General features: G+C 38.4%; 2 protein-coding genes across 3 annotated transcripts in view; one reads left to right on the top strand and one right to left on the bottom strand.

Annotated features, from left to right (window-relative positions):
* Positions 1-204: 204 nt before the first annotated feature.
* The window catches only part of DCP2 (decapping mRNA 2), a 63,081-nt gene continuing 42,315 nt past the window's right edge, over positions 205-20,970 (bottom strand). Inside the window, exons 8-11 of one of the 2 annotated variants that reach the window (XM_036739404.1) lie at positions 14,042-14,177; positions 11,076-11,186; positions 8,497-8,548; positions 205-1,428 (exon numbers count right to left, since the gene is read on the bottom strand). In XM_036739404.1, coding sequence (XP_036595299.1) covers positions 1,265-1,428; positions 8,497-8,548; positions 11,076-11,186; positions 14,042-14,177 — 463 coding nt within the window. In that variant the 3' untranslated portion in view covers positions 205-1,264. Of the gene's footprint in view, positions 1,429-8,496; positions 8,549-11,075; positions 11,190-14,041; positions 14,178-20,970 lie in introns of both variants that reach the window. The other variant, XM_036739403.1, reaches the window with a different exon arrangement.
* On the top strand, positions 6,553-7,177 carry LOC118831921 (40S ribosomal protein S9-like). Its single transcript, XM_036739405.1, has one exon. The coding sequence runs from the start codon at positions 6,593-6,595 to the stop codon at positions 7,175-7,177; it is 585 nt and encodes a 194-aa protein (XP_036595300.1). The 5' UTR covers positions 6,553-6,592.

A 20,970-nucleotide genomic window follows, 5' to 3' on the forward strand; every position in this document is an offset into this window, starting at 1 on the left:
AGCACCTTCATCCCTGGTGATTGTCCTCAATTAAAGCCAAATATTCACTAAAAATGCGTATTATCTACTATGATTCAATAATCCTGAAGTAGCAAGATACATTCCTAAAAGAATGAGATGAAATTACAAAATATTAGTTTTTTTTTATTTCCTAACCATATATATATATATATATATATAGTCAAAGTGAAACAAATGCCCTCTCTCCTCTCATTCTATTATTCAGGGGCTGTAGTATGCCTAATTTTGTAACTCTAGATCACACTACTACCATTAGAAAATGGAACGCCAATTTCCATACAGCTACCCTGAGATGTAACCCTTACATAAAATTCAATAATATTGGTTTTGTACATATACATATTATCTTTTAGAAAAAAAAATCATATAAAAGAAAAAACTAAAGTACATACTAGAGTAAAAAGTCAGAATTAAGATGAGGATGAGACAAAAGCAGCACCTGTGCCAAGACCTTCAACTTTCACTCCACAAGCCTCAAAAAGCTCAGCTACATGCAGTACAGAAGTTAAATCTTTAGTTCTGCTACTCTTCATAAATTCTATTCCTCTTTTGTAAAGATTATTTGTCTTTATGGAAAGAGAAAGCTGGACTGAACTTTGCAACTAGTATTTTCTAAGTATAAAATCTTGAAGTGCAAACTATGGCATTATAAAGATTTGTGAAAAAGGAGCCAGGAGTTCATTATGAGCATAGATATCAAGCTCCAATAATGTGTCAACACAAATCCTTTTTAAGACTTTCAATAGCCCAAGCCCTTGGAGGCAGAAAAGTTTTATGAAATATCCCTAAAGCAGATGATGAGATCTTCAATTTGGTATCACTTTACCAATCTTGATCACAGATCATTAATCACTGGACAGAGTCTATATGACTCTCTCGTAATCCCTCCCCAGAAAGAAAAGGGGGGTATTCCCTTCCAATTCGGCCATCTGCCTAAGCATAAAACTTTCTCTTAACCCAGAACACAAAACACCTTAGTCACAAAGAAAGAATGCCCTCAAAAGCAAAATGCTGAGCTAGTGAGCTGAACACTGAAAAGGTAAGTTTATGTATAAAAGCCATACTGCATTTACAATGCAAGTTATTTTTACAGCATTCTTCTGCAAAGAGAATAATCTCTTCAGGAACATCATTGCCTCCCTGTATTTTTTGGTCACCTGAGAAAGGTAAGGCTTAATTAGACAAGCATTCAATGGCAACAGATCTCTTTGATCCTAGGGCTTCCTAAACACTCTTGTCTCTCTCAAAGATCAAAGTTCTTCATTATGGCATTGTGATCAAACTTGAAGCTCAAAAAAGCTCTTGACGAAAACATGAACTTGCAGTGTCCATTGCATGCTACAGAATGCCCCTCCACCTGGTCTAGTAGCTGATCTTCACTGGAGCAAGAAAAGTCATATACTGCATCTGTTTAAGAAACAAAATAAAGCAACTATTAAAAAATACTGCATCATAGAGACAATTATGGGTGATTTATAAGAAAATTAATATATTAAAGTATCTTCCCACGCTGAAACGTGCCATTTCTTTCTACAATTTGCCACTTTCCAATGTGTTGCTTGATCCAATTTTCGGAAAGTCTTTGAACATTCTTGGCCTTCAAGATAGGTCTCTATTCTGAATTCCTCTCTACTTCCCAAGTATTGATGGTTTATTTCTTCATAATTCTAATTTTGTATCCATACGATGAGAGCCCCCTGTTAGAGACATGAAGCCTGGGATGACAAAGTGTACAAAAATGGGCAATATTAAAATTATGTGGCTAAACTAGTCGTGGTGATGGTGGTGGTAGTGGTGCTGGTGGTGGCAGTAGTAATAGTAATCTAATAAATTTTTATTAAATATCAACTATGTGCAAAGCATTATGCTAGGTGCTGAGATGTGTTATAGTTAATTGAGGTGGGACTTTTTGTGGTTCTCTCAAGTGCCTTTAATGATTCTAGCCTTTGTTTGAATGGGGTAGATAAAGTAGCATCTTTTTGTCTTGGAGTATTTCTCAGCACTGAGACAATTGGGAGTCACTGATTTGTATATGATGTGATACTGGAACTTTCCCACACCCAGCCTGGGTGAGGTCAGACGAGAGTTTGGTGTTTGACTTTTGGGGGCACACTCATGGAAGGAGTGTTGAGACTGGGCAAGCTGCAAACTGCCCCCCGGCTTTGCAACCCAGATGTTAGTACTGGTAACTATGTATTGTGATTTGAATCAGACAAGGTCGGTCTGTTGATGTTTGTAATTTCTGTTTGTACTTGCCCTGAAGTTCAGGGGTCTGATCTCTTCCCCCTGAACTGTGAATGATATCTGTAAGTTTGATTAAACTGAGATTGTTAACCCCTTAACACTGCTTTCCTTAGAAAAGCAGATCAAAGAACCTGTGTCGGCAGCTTTCTGTGTGCTGGTTGTTGGTGGGTCTTACACCCCTACAGCAGCTGCTAGCAGACTGTTGTTACAAGATGCTACAAAAATAAAAATCATCCCACCCTCCAGGCGTCTATACTCTTAAGTGGAGTAAGGTGTGTACAAAAATAAGTTATGATACAAAGAAGAATAAGAGGGTAAAGTAGAGATTCAAAGTGTTAATAAAATAAAATTTGAAGCCGTCATTGTAGCTGGGACAATTAGAGGCGGCTTCATGGAGGAGCTGAACCTTGAAGTAAAATAAGTCAACAGGTGAACATTTGAAGGAAGGACATTCCAGGACAGACTATATAACACCACTAAGGACAAGATCAGAATAGAGATAATGGTATACTTTATTGCAACAGAGATCCCATGAAAAGAAATGATACAAAATAGGACTGACATTGGAGCCACGCTGTTAGGGACTTAAATACTACTATTTGGGATTTGTATTTCATTTTATATCATCAATCAGTAAACATTTATTAAACATATACTATGTGCCAGACAGGGAGCACAGGACATAGAAAGAGGCAAAAGACAGTCCCTGCTGTCAAGGAGCTCACAATCTAATGGATGACAGGAAGCTACTTACTATTTTTAAGACCTACATATATAGCTGGAACTGTGCATTAGGAAGCGTAATTTGGCAGTCTGGATTAGGAAAGGGAGCCAATGGAAACAAGAAGGTCAGTTTAGAGGCTGTCATAAGAGTTTGAGATAATGAGGACCTGAACTAGGCTGATGAAACCTAGCAGAGAGGAAGAGACTGATGTGAAAGATTTTGAGGTGGTAGAAATGAGAGGACTTTGCAAGTGACTGAACAGAGTCTGGGAGAGAGAAGAGTTAAAGATGATTCTGCTGTTTTAAGCCTGCATAACCAGAAGCTGAATGGTGGGACCTGTCATCAATATAAAGAGAGAAATTTGAAAAAGGGCAGGCCTCAGTTTAAAGTAGGTTAAGTGAGAAATGGTAAACTTCTAAGGAGAGAGTGGAGTGGGTAGGCGGAAATGTGGGGGAAATCGTAACTAGTTAGGTTTAGGAGCTACCAGCATAGAGATAAGAAGTGAGTAGATAAAAGGGTCAAAAAAAAAAAAAGCCTTAAGTGACAACCACACTAAGGGTACTAGAGAAGGAAGATGAAGCACCAAAGGAACATGCTGACAGATAGGAGGAAAACAAAGAAATGAATGTCAGAGAAGCCCATGAAAGAGCAAGTATGAAGAAGAAGGGTCAATAGTGTAAAATACTGCATTAAGTTTAAGGAGGACACATTAACCTACCAAGAAACATACAACTAGGGGGATTGGAGACAAAATGGTGACTGGAAAGTAGGGACTTGCTTAAGCTCTCCAACCAAATCCCTCCAAACACCTGTAAAAAATGGCTCTGAACAAATTCTAGAGCTGCGGAACCAATGAAATACCAGAGGGAAACAGATCTCCAGCCCAGGGGAGCCTGGACGGTCACTGGGAAGGCTGCTGAGAGCGGAGGGCAGCCAAGTGTGGGCCGCGCCAGGACAGATCAGACCCAGAGTCAGCCAGCCCAAAAAGGCCTTGGGGCCATGAAACAGTGAGCTGTAGCAGTTACCAGACTTCTCAAACCACAAACGCCAAAGAGCAGGTTAGGGGGAAACTGCATGATCAAGTTCAGAGCAATCCGGCAGCCAGCTCTGGGGGTGGGGGAGGTCATGCAGTGGTGGTGGTAGCAGCAGCAGGAAGCTCCTGAGGCTGCCTCCAGGGCATCAGCATCAGTGGCTTCCAGAGTCCCTGGCTCACAGGGTGGGAGGAATCTAGCAGCAGATCAGAGCAGGAATGCAATGAGCAATTTGTGGGCACAAAGGTAGATTCTCTTGCTGTGCCCTGCTTGGATCTGAATTGTGGTCCTGGTTGGTGGTTCTTGGGAGAGGAGGAGCGCTGCTATGATAGAGCCTGGGGTGACAGTGAAGTAGAAATAGCTCTGAAAACAGCAGTGCTTGGACCCTAAAGCTTGGGACAAAGTACTCTCTACTCTACAAGCAGTCATATCCTGACGAAAAGCTCAAGGGTCAAGTAGTTGGTTGGGAACATGAACAGGCAGCAAAAACGAACTCAGACTCAAACTCAAACTCCAGATTCCTTTTTTGGTGACAGAAGATCAAATCATACAGCCAGAAGAAGTCTACAAAGTCAAAGAGCCTATATCAAAAGCCTCCAAAAAAGAAATGAATTGGGCTCAGGCCATGGAAGAGCTCAAAAGCCATTTGGAAAAGCAAGTAAGAGAAGTAGAGGAAAAACTGGGAAGAGAAATGAGAGTGATGCAAGAAAACCATGAAAAACAAGTCAATGACTTGCTAAAGGAGACCCAAAAAAATACTGAAGAAAATAACACCTTAAAGAATAGACTAACCCAAATGTCAAAAGAGCTCCAAAAAGCCAATGAGGAGAAGAATGCCTTGAAAGGCAGAATTACCCAAATGGAGAAAGAAGTCCAAAAGACCGCTGAAGAAAATACCACCTTAAAAATTAGACTGGAGCAAGTGGAAGCTAGTGATTTTATGAGAAACCAAGATACTATAAAACAGAACTAAAGGACTGAAAAAATGAAAGACAATGTGAAATATCTCATTGGAAAAACCACTGACCTGGAGAATAGATCCAGGAGAGATAATTTTAAAAATTACTGGCTACCTGAAAGCCATGATCAAAAAAAGATCCTAGACATCATCTTTCAAGAAATTATCAAGGAAAACTGCCCTGATATTCTAGAACCAGAGAGTAAAATAGAAATTGAAAGAATCCACTGATCACCTCTTGTAAAAGATCCCAAAAAGAAAACTCCTAGGAATATTGTCGCCAAATCTCAGAGTATCAAGGAGAAAATACTTCAAGCAGCCAGAAAGAAACAACTTGAATATTGTGGAAATACAATCAGAATAACACAAGATCTAGCAGCTTCTATGTTAAGGGATCAAAGGGCTTGGAATATGATATTCCGGAGGTCAAAGGAGCTAGGATTAAAACAAAGAATCACCTACCCAGCAAAACTGAGTATGGGCTTTTAATAAAATAGAGGAATTTCAAGCTTTCTCAATGAAAAGACCAGAGCTGAATAGAAAATTTAACTTCAAATACAAGAATCAAGGGGAGCATGAACATGTAATCAAGAAAGAGAATTTATAAGGGACTTACTAAAGTTCAACTGTTATGTTTACATTCCTACATGGAAAGATGATGTGTGTAATTCAAGACCTTTCTCAGTATTAGGGGAGTTGAAGGGAATATAGACAGAGGGCACAGGATGAGTTCAATATGAAGGGATGATATCTAAAAAAAATGAAATAAATTTAAGGGGTGAGAGAGGAATATATAGAGAGAGGGAGAAAGGGAGAGACAGAATGGGGTAAATTATCTCACATAAAAGTGGCAAGAAAAAGCAGTTCTGTTGGAAGGGAAGAGGGGGTAGGTGAGGGGGAATGAGTGAATCTTACTCTCATGGGATTCACCTTGAGGAGGGAATAACATACACACCCAATTGGGTATCTTACGCCACAGGAAAGTAAGGGGAAAAGGACAAAAAAGGCGGGATGATAGAAGGGAGGGCAGGTGGGGGTGGAGGTAATCAAAAGCAAACACATTTGAAAAGAGACAGGATCAAGAGAGAAAACTGAATAAACGGGGACAGGATACGATGAAGGGAAATATAGCTAGCCTTTCACAACATGAGCATTGTGGAAGTGTTTTGTATAACGATACATATGCGATCTATGTTGAATTAATTGCCTTCCTAGGGAGGGTGGGTGGGAAGGGAAGAGGGGAGAATTTGGAGCTCAAAGTTTTAAAAAGCAGATGCTCAAAAAAAAAAAAGTTGTTTTTGCACACAGCTGGGAAACTAGATATATAAGGAATGGGGCATAGAAATCTATCCTGCCCCACAAGAAAGTAAGGGGAAAGGGGACCGGGGTGGGGGGGGGGGGAGTCAGGTGACAGAAGGGAGGGCCGACTGGTGAACGAGGCAATCAGAATATATGCCATCTTGGAATGGGGGTGAGGGTAGAAATGGGGAGAAAATTTGTAACTCAAAATCTTGTGGAAATGAATGTTGAAAACTAAAATATTAAATAAAAGCTTTTCTCAGCCGGTTGTGAAGCGTGGTGGAGGCGCGGCTCAGACCGTCCTGCTAGGCCAAGATGCCGGTCGCCCGGAGCTGGGTTTGTCGGAAGACGGACGTGACGCCGCGGCGGCCCTTCGAGAAGTCGCGCCTGGACCAGGAGTTGAAGCTGATCGGCGAGTACGGGCTCCGCAACAAGCGCGAGGTGTGGCGGGTCAAGTTCACGCTGGCCAAGATCCGCAAGGCGGCGCGGGAGCTGCTCACGCTAGACGAGAAGGACCCGCGGCGGCTGTTCGAAGGTAACGCTCTGCTGCGGCGGCTGGTGCGCATCGGCGTCCTGGACGAGGGCAAGATGAAGCTGGATTACATCCTGGGCCTGAAGATCGAGGACTTCCTGGAGCGGCGCCTGCAGACGCAGGTCTTCAAGCTGGGCCTGGCCAAGTCCATCCACCACGCGCGCGTGCTCATCCGCCAGAGGCACATCAGAGTCAGAAAGCAGGTGGTGAACATCCCCTCCTTCATCGTGCGCCTCGACTCCCAGAAGCACATCGATTTCTCCCTGCGCTCACCCTACGGTGGTGGCCGGGCTGGCAGGGTCAAGAGGAAGAATGCCAAGAAGGGCCAGGGAGGGGCGGGCACTGGCGATGATGAGGAGGAAGATTAAATGCACTATTTCCCCCCCCCCCCCAAGTTTACTCGTTGGGTGGAATAAAGCTCTTTAATAATTTAAAAAAAAAATTAAATAAAATATATACAGGGGAAAAAAAAGAAACATACAAGTATAAAAAATAACACCTGAGACACTGGACATTGGATTTGATTTAGTGATCCTAGAGCAGTGACAAAATACACAGGGGAAGGGAAAAAAAGAGCAGACTCAGGGCAGGAAAGGCTGGAACATGGTCACAGAATATGGCAGGAAAAGATATGGAGAATAAAAGGTCACATGACTAGAACCCATTTATCACTCTCTAGATTTTAAATTTTTGTAGCTCTAGATCATAATCAGATAATATGAATACACAAGGTTGTCCTGTACTTTCTGCATTTATAAGCTCTTTGGTTTCTGAAGAATGCAGCAAAAAAAACTCTTTTAGATTCAACATTGAATGAACATTCTTCCCCAACCTAAATGAGTTACAAGAACTATTTTACTGAATGGAATTCTACAATTTAATTATCTATATACTGAACTCCGGTATCTCCTACTAATTGTATTTAGGCATAAATTTATCAAGTATGGTTAAAACATCCTGCTTTTATTACAACAGCTTACCTTGCTCAAAATCATAACAAGGACTAGAGAAAAAAGGAATATTACTATACAGCTTTACATTCTCATACTTCCATATGGAAGCCTTAAATTTAGGTGCTGAATATCTGCATACCTACTAAAAAGGAAAATTTGTATAATTCAGGAAAAATAAGCCATTCCATTTTCCAAATAATAGCTATTAAATGAACATTTGTTTTCATTAATTTCCAATTCTGATCATGATATTTGGACCTGTAGTTTTACAAGTGAGGATAAAGAAAGTCGAATTTTTATTCTTAATAAAAGCCTATTCTTATTCAAATTTTGGCCCTATCATCAAAAACAATACTCACAGTATTTTATTTCTAAGCTATGATTGGTTCATCTATATCATATGACCTTCAATAAGTCATCCGTCTATTTACAATCAATATAATAATACATATGCATGACAGGACCTGAGGTCTGAGATCTATAAACAGTGCTGAAGTGATATACAATAATCATCTCATCTTCATTATTTATTATATCCATTTTTCTTATTACTACCTGTCTCAAAAGGCCATTATTACATATAGAAAATGAACACATAATTTGGGCAATTGCTCTAATATGGCTATCCCAATAAAGAGAAGGCCCTTTTTTCATAAAATCTATGCCAAAGTCAGAATAAGTCCTAAACAATGTCATGCCAGAATGAGAATATCAAAAGGTAGAAAAATACTTGCCTGTTTCAAAATTATCCTGTAGTTTCCTTATATGAAGTTTTTTTTCACATTTCTATTAAAAAACAAAACAAAACCATCAATCACTAAAATCTTTAAACTAACTGAAAAACACAATTCTATCATCAGAAAGTAGAAAGTATTCATTACTAATGATAAAATTTTCAAATTAAATTCTCCATGACAATTATGTTCCCAACCCAAACCACCCCTTATTAATGTCAACACAGATTTAAATTGTATTAATAAAGGGTAAATAGTATGATATGACATTTAAATTGAACTTTCCTTGTTGCCAGAACTAGAAGCTTTAAAACATCATCCATGATGTCTACTTTATGAAAATCTAAGACAAAAAAAGATGAAATTTAAAAATAGATAATTATCTGCATTTTTCAAAAGAATTATTTAATTTACCAAAAGAGTCAAAAGGTTTTCCTAGTGAATTTAAAATAAGCATTTAAAAAATGTATTTACATGAAATTTCTCAAGAATATTGTCATCTCAGAAGCAGTGCAAAAAAACAGTCAGCCTCGGAGTCCAGAAATCCTGAATTCAAATGTCACTACTGACATACACTGACTTTCTGACCCTAGGAAAGCCAATAAACCTTGAAATAACCCAAGCAATTCTCCAAGACTAGAAGATATATTAGCAACAGTTTTTTCACCTGGTAGTTCCCTATATTAACAATTTCACAATGTTATGAAATACCAGATTAATAGATCAGCAGACAGATAACATATACACACACATATATTTTTAAATCTTGCTACGAAATACCAATCATATTTTATAACACACACACACACACACACACACTGTATACAGTCTCAAAATTCTTAGTGCAAAACCATTTTTAAACTGCACTAAGTCTGTTAGGCCATCGTGTTAATGCTTATGTAGGGAGATAAATTATATTCTGCAATGCATGTATCTATATCAATATCTACAGAAAAAGGCAAAAAATCCTACATTTATATAATGCCTAATAGTTACAAAGGACTTTCACCTGAGCCTCACAAAACAGCAACTTGCCAAGGTCATTCAGTTCTCTAAGTTGTTGACTCACTACACTGGGCTCCCTCTCAACATAATCACTATGTAAATTTGGATAAATAAATATCAGAAAAGCTTTTTCTTCTTCCTTCACCACATACCACCAATGACAAAGGGCCCATATTAAAATTAATACTGAAACAAAGGATGTTCATGTGTGCAGCTAACTAATTCAGGAAAACTGTAAGGGTCGCCAGAAAACAAGGCCCCCAACTTCTCTTTTCCTCAGTCAAACTGATAGTAAAATCTGTTCTATAAATATTAGTAGTGAATACACATAAGTTAATACAATTCAAGAAACTTCCAGGGAAACAGTTTTTTAGTGTCTGAATATAATGGTGTTATATAATGGATAGGCCCACAAAGTCTGTCATGTCATGTGCCAAATGAAATATCAATGATACAAACCCCCCCAAGACCCCACAACATTTAATAAAGCTTAAGTAACTTCCCATGTCCCACTCAAAAATAAGATGAATAAAAACCGTCTTATCATTCCACAGGAACCAGATGTGTAATTAATTAGCTTAGTCAAGGTGGTATCTGTGGGGAGGTTTTATTAAGTCAGCCTCAGAAAGAAAATTTGCACCACGCTGTTCTAAATTCTACTTCTACTAGGGTCCCAATGCTATTTTCAAGACACAAGGGCAGCCCCATAAAGCAGCCCTGCCTGTCTTGAGCAAGAGACAAATCAATGACCTCAGAAACAGAAGGCAGAGAAATCACAGAAGGAAACAAACAATAAAAATACTCCCCACCTTTCACACCAAACTAAACTGTCTTGGACTTTCTTTGAAGCTGGCATTGATCACTGATTCCACAAGTACTTCTTTACCAACTTACACACAGCACACCACATCAGATCACATCACACCATACCACACCACACACCACAGGTTTATGACTCCATTAGACTGTGGGCTTCTTAAAAGTAAGGAACTGGGTTTTGTGTTGTTGGTTTTTTTTTAACCTTTCTTTATATCCACTGTTTAGCACAGTGCCTCACAAACATTATGTACTTAATAAACGCTTCCTGACTTGGCTTGTCAGGGCCATCTTTCTCCTAGTCTGACAACTTCTGCTTAGGGATTTGGCAGGAGACAAAGGATAACAGGTAGATCAGCTTTTTCCCCCAATCTTGCTCCATAATATACTGAGAACCTCTTAATAATGCTCATGGTTATAAGACAGAACTAAAACCCACTTAACGGGCTAACTAACCTTATCTTTTTTACCAATATAATAATGTCAAAGTATCTAAATTCATGTAACAAAAGAGCTATTATAACTTCCAGTTTTAAAAACAGATTCAGGCATCACCAAAGTTTTTCCAATTTCAATTGTCCTCTTGCCCCCTAAAACGTTGAATTTCTAAGTGAAATATTTTCTATCCTCATAATATGCAAAGAAATATTTACTTTAGACAGAATAGCTCAAAGAACCTTGTCAACAGAACATTAAAAACTTTGTTCTTAGGTTAACCACTGTAGTTTAAACCAGATCACTATCACTTTGCCTCTTACCAATGTGTGGTTCTGCTGCTTAGGCTGCTGACTGTGAACTACATTTGTTCTCTTCTTTTGGTTAGGGGAGTCTTGATACTGTTTTCTGCCATTTCCTCTCATATTCTGATTCTGCTATTCCAAAAAGAGAAATTAAATTGACACATGCATCATTGCATAATAGGGGAAATACCAAATTAATGCCCCTGTGAATCATGAATGTTTATCTGATTGAGTGAGAATTTAGCAAAACCCAAACGGATTTCACACTACCCTGTGAACTACATAATAAAGATATATTTTCTTAAGACGATATTTCCCAAAGAAAGATTCAAGATTCCTAAAGATCTGATATAGCACCTCTGCCACCAGATTCTATTAGACATAAATGAAAGAAATGCATGTGTATAAGGAACAGTAAAGGGATTTAGAAATTTTAATTGGTTGCCAAAGGGGCCCACTTGGGAGAAAGAACTAAGGCAGTCTTGCTATTGTCTCATAAAAATCTAAGAAATACAAAATGTGAAATTTGTTAGAACTGTAATCATCTGGTTGTACCTCTTCATTTTACAGGTGAAGACAGTATGCGGAATAGGGAGTAAGACAAGAATGTCCCAGATAAATGACTAATGTCTATACCCACAAATGAGATGGATTGCTTAAAACCATTCAAGACCCTCAAATACAGAATATCATTTATCAATAACATCAATCATCATCAATAACATCAGCATGGCCTAAATATTGCTCTGAATTAACTCTAAACTGTTCTAAAGCTGAAACATTAAATTTTTTCCCCTTGAAATCAGAGCAAATATGTTAGAATTAAAAGTCTTAAAGTTAAATTAAATGGATATGGACATTTTGTTCATTTAAAATTGGAGATATTGAAACAGTAATTAAAAACTAAAATGCCCTGCTGTGAATGTTTAGCTACCACAGCGACACTTTAAGATAGTGGTGTTGCTGATGCTAATAGAACATGGCTTACAAGAAATAGACTTAAAAATTCTTTAATTTTGGTTGATTCTAAACTGAAAATTAAAATCCAATTCCAACTTGGTTATGATAAAAAAAATTTGTCATTTTTCTAGGTTTTTACAATAGTACCATCTGTTGTAAGTTTTTAAATTTGGCTCCAACAAGGCCATTTTATTTGTAAGGAAAATCATGTAGCCAGATGAGACCATGGAATTTAGCTGACACTTGTAATAATTAGCTCAAGATGATTAACTGGTTGGGGTAAAAGAACTCTGGCTCCATTTTAAAATAACCATTCACCCAACTAACTCTTGTCTATGTTTGAATATTACTTTACAACTGGATCTGATGTAATTTTTCTCCTGTTATTTTTTGACATGTAAATTTCCTTCCTCTACATTTGCCTGTCATTAGTTTTACAAGTTTATCTTTGAAATATAAATCTTTACTTCTTACTTTTGGCAACTGCACCTTTTTTTCTCTGATGTAACTAGTAACTAAATATGCCTTACAAGAACTTTCTCTATTACCCAGAAGTAATTTAGAACCCTGAACAGGGCATAATAATAAAACCTGGTTTGAAAATGTCTGCATGTTAACAAGTATGATTGGCAGCAATACCTATCAACATAATCACCGGATATTTACATAAAACATCCTTTGTTCTACATAAAAGGAAGATACTACTCCTCTGTTACACATATAATCTTACCCAGCAATCCAATTCCCACTTTCTTTCTATTACTGAGCTATAAACACTTAAGAGGCATATTCAACTTACTGGTCATAGACAAATGGCTACAACTAATTAGTGACCATATTCAAATGTGGTACATCCAAAATGTTTTGCTTATCACTTATCTATCCTGTCCTTTCCATTTCCACTGCCAGTGTGTTCAGATCCTCATTATATCTTTCTAAGACTACCTTAATAATCCTCCAACCAAAAGCCCTGACTCTATTCCCTCCCCTACACCATTCAAATCCACACAAAGTTATCTTCTTCAGTTATAATATCTACCCTATCAACGATCCATTCAAAAAATTTTAATGGCTTTTTATTATCTCCTGCATGACATCCAAGTTCCTTAGCTGGGGATCCAAAGCCCTTTACTATAGGGCTCTAGTCTCTCTCTTCATAAGCCTTATTTTATTTAGTTTCTAATCAATAACAATTCATCATTTCCAAAATATATCCTAAGCTTTCCTACCAGTCTTTTTCTCCTTATTTTCTCTGCCAGTAATGTCCTTATTCTCCACCAGTAACTCTGAAAATCCTATCCATCTCCAGCAAGGTCCAGCTCAAGTGCCACCTACACTACCTTCCTTAAAGCCTCAGAGCTCATAAATAATTCTTTCCTCTGTCTTCATGGAACTTTATAGGTACTTTTTGATAGCACTGGCTACATGATACCTTAAATTAATTTTTATATGTTTTATCTTCCCTACTAAACTGCAAGTTCCATTGAGGACAGAGATGGTGTATTATTCAACTTGGATTATCTACAGTGTTCTGTATACCAGTACACATGTGGTAATACAGTAGGCATCTCATGAATGTTTCTTGAAATGATTCTAGACCACTTTATCAACTCCCTCTCTAATTTCTGATTTTTATTCTTCTTGCAGAAACATGCAACGAAAAGAATGAAAATGAAATCTCAGTTGTTTCACCCAGGCCAGTGAATTCTTATTGTCTTTCATTTGTAAAAAGTCCCTTCTGACTCATTCCCTGAGGAGACCTTTCTCTAGATAATTAGATGAACCAAAACTAAATACATATTATTTGCCATTACTTACCTGTATTGGATTTATATTAATGATGAAAAAGTTAAGTATTAGGTATCTTCACTAGAAACAACAAGCCACTAACATATTAGCCTTTGTAGGCAAGTCACAACTTTGCAAACTATCTAAGTTCCTTAATTCAGATAAAATTAGGAACCAAAGGGTTCTGAAGGTCAAGATTTCAAAGGTCTGCAAACTTTTAAATGCTGCCCACTTACCTTTGTTTTCAAAAGATCAGATATGTCAGAATGATTATTAAATGGCTTCTGTTGCTGTGATTGCCTATGCTTCACCCACTGGTCACCTGGAGAACTATCTGGAAACAACTGCTGGTTGTAGCGAAATTTAGATCTACTATACACACGAAACCAAAAAAAAGAAAAGAAAATCCAGGTTAGGGAAACTTGTTTTTAATATAATACAAACCTACCATACACAGTAAATCAGAGAAAGAAAAGAAAAAACAGGTTGGAGAATTTTTAAAATTAACTAATAAAAATTATTTTTTAAATTAAATTTAGCTTACAATTAAAGCTTAAAAAATTTTTAAATTAAATTAAAACATGCTCCCACTTCCATCACAGAGAAGAAGCACTAAAGAATCTAATTTCTTTTTTTGGTCCAGGCTTTTGATTTTATCAGTTTAAGGTAACTCCAAGTAAGAAAACTCCCTAAGTGTTCCGTAACCTAAGAGTTTAAAGAGTTGCCTAAGGTGTTAAATGTCTTGCCCAAAATCAAAAAGTTGGTCAAAGTTTGAACCAAGGTTTTCTTGACTCTGAAGTGAGCTTTCTATTCACTATTTACATAAATAAAACTCCTACTAAATATGAAGCCCCACTCTGTGCAGCCAGAAAGAAGGAAGGCACTCCAGTACAGGTGCATAGGGAAGTCTAAGGCTTTTGTTCCACCGGTTCATTTTTACCCTCCATTGCTTGGTCTACCCCTTAACAGCAAATACTCAGAGCACAATAAAAATTAGGTTCTTTTATCTGGAGACAAAATCCCTTATGAAAGTACATACAGCAAGTCATCAAATTCAAAGACATAACAGGAAAACGCCTGAGTTTGTAAACCTGATGAGGCAGTAGAGACAGAGGAAGTAGAGAGGGGACAAATTCACCAGCTTCCAGTTGCAAAAACAGTCAAGGAAACCCACAAAATTATATCCAGATCTATCTTCCTTAAGTGGATCAGTGAGCCAAACACAATTCCTACTGCTCAAAATTATGCTCAGTTCAGGGATAGGTAGGTTGTGTAGCAGTGGAGAGAGTGCTGGGCCTGGAGTCAGGAAGACCTGCGTTCAGATCTGGCCTCAGACACTTACTAGCTGTGTAACCCTGGGCAAACCACTTAACCCCATTTGCCTCAGTTTCCTCATAATGTAGAATGAGCTAAAGAAGAAAATAGCAAACCAGTATCTTTGCCAAAAAAACCCCAAAAGGGGGCACAAAGATTCAGACATGACTGAAAATGACAAATAACAACAAAAACGCTCAGTTTGGAGTGTAAGAACCTTTTGCTTGCAATCTGCTGGCATCTGAAGCTGTTCACATATGCAATCCTGAATGCCTTTCCTTCCCTTGGGGCTCAAAAGTTCACATGCTTCCCCAGTCCCACTTTCACCCTGGATATCTAATGTTAACAGAATTTTAAATAGTCTAGGCAGGATGGGTCTCTAACAATGAGTACCTGGAGCCACACAAGCAGGCCAGAGACATGAGTGCCAGCAAACTAAGTAGCAGTTTAATTGCTTTCAGAGTGAGGAATGCTCTACATGCTGGAGTAAAGGCATAGTTTATACACATAAATCACAAGTGGGAAAGGAGAAATCATTTCCAGGGCCTGAGTGATTTCCCAAGACCAGCCCATGAATGCAGTACAATACGTTGTTCTGGAGTACTGTGGGAACAGTATTGTTTCAAGTCTTTGGAGGGGTGTGTTTCAACAGTCCGGCTAGCAGCTTCTGTGGGGGTGTAAGATCCACCCACAGCCAGCACCCAGAAAGCTGCCAGCATGCTGGGAAAGCACAGGTTCTTTTGATCTGCCTCAATAAGGAAAGCAAGGTGAAGGGGTTGACAAGTTTACTTTAATCCAGCATACAGACAGCATTCACTTAGTTCAGGGAAAAAAACCAGCACCCTGAACTTCAGAACAAAATACAAACAAATTGCAAACATCAACAGACAGACCCAATACAATTCATAGTTACCAACATCTAGGTTCAGCCCGGGAGCTCAGAACAAGGGCTGGCCCAGAGCCACGCACCACCCATGCTGCGGCAAAGCGCTCCAAAGAACAAACAGCCAACCCCTGCTTTTTATATCTTTTTCAGCATCAGGGGTGAGTCACACATGTGACTCACCCACATGACCTAGAATCATCACACAGAGGCGGACTTAAATCCACGTAGTCTAAAAGCCTCTTCTCTCCCAGACATGTAAACTAGGCCCTCCCTGGAGTTAGCCCCACCTTGGGCCCCACCTTAGTTGCCAATCCACACCCACTAAGGTTTTACACCTAATAGGGGTTTGGGCCTGGGGCTTAGCACCTAGTAAGACTCAAAGACACTGAATTAATCAAAGGAAACAAAGGCCAAACTCTTCAAGGGCACTTGTTGAACTAAGTGCTAAGGAGCCCATTTTGATTACTTCTTTGGCTTGATGAAGCCTATTAAATGCCTAAAACAAAATACACAGAAATACAAAAGAAATCAATTATATTGAAATAAAGTTATCAAATTTTTTGTCAAAGTGCAGAGCCCCTAAGTTAAGAACCTCTCCCTTAAAGAGAATCCTGTCACATCCTTTGAATATAATAGCAGAAATTGTAGTCTCTAGGCTGAAAAAACATAAAACAGCCCTCTTCAAGGCATTAAAATCTGTTTGGAAAAGATGCTACTTAATTATCAGATTGTACTTGTTAGCAAGATCTAGAATCCTTTGATTTGGGATCAAAATGTGATCATTAGAGTAGTTACCCCGAAAGTAACATATTCTTCAAAAAAGACATTTAAAAAAAAAATATCTAACTAAATCAGAGGAGGAACCAGGATAGCAGAGAAGAGGGAGCATTCCAATAGAACTCTCATCATTCTCCTCCAAACAACTTTAAAATAACTTGTCAATGGTTATTCCCCAATTGTTAAATGATCAAAGGATATGAACAGGCAGTTTTTTTGAAGATTAAATTAAAGCAATTTGTAGTCTTATGATAAAATGCTGAAAATCACTACTGATTAGAGAAATGCAAATTAAAACATCTCTGAGGTACCACCTCACACCTATCAGATTGGCTAATATGACAGAAAAGAAAAATTACAAATGCTGGAGCAGATACGGAAAAATTGGGATACTAATGCACTGTTGGTGGAGTTATGAACTGCTCTAACCACTCTAGAGAGCAATTTGGCACTATGCCCAAAGGGCTATGAAACTCTGTGATCCAGCAATACCACTGCTAGGTCTGTATTCCTAAGAGATCAAAGAAAAAGGAAAAGACCTATATATACAAAAAATTTTTATAGCAGCTCATTTTTGTTGTGGCAAAGAACTGGAAACTGAGAGGATGGCCATTAATTGGGGAATGGCTGAACAAGCTGTGGTATATGATTGTGATAGAATACTCTTGTGCTACATAAGAAATGACAAGCAGGATGCTTTCAGAAAAACATTGGGAGATTTATATGAACTGATGCAAAGTAAAGTGAGCAAAACCAGAAGAACACTGTACATAGTATCAACAATCCTGTATGATGATCAACTGTGAATGACCTAGCTTTTCCCAGCAACAGAATGATCTAAGACAATTCTAAAGAACTGATGATAAAAAATGCTAGCCCCCTCCAAAGAAAGAACTGATGGAGTCTGAACACTGATTAAAGAAATATATATTTTTTTAACTTTTCTTATTGTTCTTGGGGCTGGTTTTTTTTTGGTCTATGTTTTCTTTCACAACATGGTTTTAATATGGCAATATGTCCTGCATAACTGCACATGTTTAATCTATATCAAATTGCTTGCCTTTTCAAGGAGGGGGAAGGCAAGGGAGAGAGGGAAAGAATTTGGATTCAATTTTTTTTTTTTTACAAAGGGATATTAAAAATTGCTTTTACATCTAATTGGGGGGAAAAATAAAATTTAAAAGAAAGCAAAATTATTTGTCAAACTGAATTCTGGAGCAGCACAGCCAACAAAAAGTTAGGGTGAGACATTGTAACAGCCCAAGACAACTTAGGAGTTTGGAAGGAGAGGTTTGTAACACTCAGATGGGGGCTGGCCTGCTCCAGCTCAGCACAGCAGCAACACCAGCTGTCAGGATGTGTTGGCAACCAAAAATGGGCTCCTTAGCACTTAGTCAACAAGTGCCCTTGACTAGTTTGGCTTTTTCCCCTGAACTGAATGCTGTTTGTATGTTGGACTGGAGTAAGCTTGTCGGCCCCTTCACCTTGCTTCCCTTGCTTAAGCTGATGGAAAGAACCTGTGCTTTCCCGGTCAACCCCTTCACCTTGCATAAGCTGATGGAAAGAACCTGTGCTTTCCTGGTCAACCCCTTCACCTTGCTTAAGCAGACTGAAAGAACCTGTGCTCCCCCCCCCCTACCTTACACCCCCGCAGAAGCCAGATGGTTAAAAGCAGCTCCCGTTGGACCCAGAGGCTGCTATAGCCACAGCCACAGCCACAGCCACAGCCATAGCCACAGCCACAGCCACAGCCACAGCCACAGCCACAGCCACAGCCACAGCTGAAGCAGGAGCTGCCAGTAGCAGAGCTGACCTACGGGAGGAAGCTGAACAAGGACTTGAAGCCAGTGGGTAATCTTTTTACCATAGAGGGGGAAGCATGATTTTGCTTTACGCAATCATGCTTCTCTGTAGCCTCCTGGTTACTCTTTCAAGGCGTACTTATTGGGCCTGGAAGCTTTTGATCAATATATCAAAATGGGGTTGCTGGTTCATGGGTTGGTTACTGTGGAGCCTAAATATATGCTTTGATTCTTCTGCCTTCTACTTTGAGAGTTTCTTATATCCGGCGGTTCCGAACCTTTCAGACATGTTTATGATCTTCTTTGAGATTATAAACTCTGCCCTCCTAATACACAGGACTTGGAGCCTGTGGCAGCAGTGGCTGCAGCAGCAACAGTTCTGGGAGCTATCACTGCTGAGAGATGATAAGTGGATTGGACAATTAGTCAGAAAGAGATTACAGGGGACCCTTGTACAGTCACTAGGCTCAGCACTGGGCATCACTTAGTAACTATATTGTCCATTACCCAGTTCTAGGTCACAGTTCCTGGGCAGGGAGAAGAGATGGTAGGGTCCCTTCAAAGGCAGAGAGAGGAGCATTAGCACTAGTGGTTATAAGGGAACAGACGGTCTTCCTAGATGAAGACCAGAACACAGAGCAGTGACCACATCTCTGCCCAGATCATACCACCTTGAAAGTACCAAAATTTACAGACTCCCAGAACTAACTGTGAGAACAACAGGGCAAAAGAGCCAGAACTCTGGGACAATGACTACACCCCCTCCACCCCGCCAAAGGTGAGGAAAGCCCAACTCTAACATAAAGTTCAAAATCATGAAATAGGTGGCAAAATGAGCAAACAAAAAAAAGCTATATATATATAAATAAAAAGCTACTATAATGTCAAGGAAGCTCAAGACACAAACTCAGAAGAAGACAAAGATGTGAAAACATCTATAATGAAAGCGTCAAAGATAAAATGCAGCTAAAGAGTTAAATGCCCAACAAGAATCCCAAAAAGAGCTAAAGAGATTTTTTAAAATAGCCAAAAAAAAAAAAAGATTTTAATGATCAAATAAAAGTGGTAGAGGAAAAAGTGGGAAAAATAATAACAGTGAAGGGCAGAGCCAAGATGGCAGAGTAAAGGCAGGAACTCACCTGAACTTTTCCAACATCCCCTTCCAAACAACTTTAACTTTTAACTGTGACACTGAGGTGGTGACTCAAAGTGGGAATAATATACATACTCAGGTGGGTATAGAAATCTATCTTACCCTACAGGGAAATAAGTGGGAAAGGGAACAAGAGAAGGGTAAGACAAGGATTAAGGGAGGCAATGGTGAGAAGAAAAACACACTTTTGAAAAGGGACAGGGTAAAAAGAGAGAGAAGGATAAATGCGGGGAAAAACAGGATGGAGGAAAATAAATAGTAATTATAACTGTGAATAAGAATGGGATATATTCATAAAGCAGAAGCAGATAGCAGAATGGATTAAAAACCAGAATCCAACAATATGTTAGTTACAAGAAAAACACTTGAAACAGAGAGACACACACGGGGAACAAAAATAAGGAGCTGGAGCAGAATCTATTATGCTTCAGCTGAGGTTAAAAAAAAAAAAGAGGCAGGAATCACGATCTCAGACAAAGCAAAACAAAAATAGACCTAATTAAAAGATATAAGCTAGGAAACTATTATTCTGCTAAAAAGTACCATAGATGATGAAATAACATCAGTACTAAACATATGCAACAAATGGCATAGCATCCAAATTCTTAAAGTAAAAGTTAAATGAGTCGTTACAGGAAGAAATAGTAAAACAACACTAGTGGGAAACTAAACTTTCCCTTCTCAGAACTAGATAAATTTAATCATAAAATAAAGATGAAAGAAATTAAGGAGATGAATACAGCTTTAAAGTAAGATATGACAGATTTCTGGAGAAAACCGAATGGGAATACAAAGGAGTATGCCTTTCCCCAGCTATACATGGCACTTTTACAAAAATTAACCATGTATCTGGGCATTAAAATCTCCCAATCAAATGCAAAAAAGCAGCACTATTCAATGCATCCTTTTTAGACATACTGCACTAAAAATTATGTTCAACAAAGGGCTGTGGAAAGATACATTAAAATTAATTGTAAACTAGATAATCTGATCCTCAAAAATGAGGGGGTCAAAGAAAAAAAATCATAAAAATAAACAATAATTTCATTAAAGATAATGACAACAATAAGATAACATACGAAAATTTATAGGAAGTAACCAAAGCAATACTTAAAGGAAAATTTATCTCTCTAGACACTTGTATCAATAAAATAAAAAAAGTGTAGATTAATGAATTGGGTATATAATTAAATAGAACAAATTAAAAATACCAAATTAAACATCAAATTGGAG

Source organism: Trichosurus vulpecula, chromosome 9, assembly GCF_011100635.1.
Source record: "Trichosurus vulpecula isolate mTriVul1 chromosome 9, mTriVul1.pri, whole genome shotgun sequence".
NCBI lineage: Eukaryota > Metazoa > Chordata > Mammalia > Diprotodontia > Phalangeridae > Trichosurus > Trichosurus vulpecula.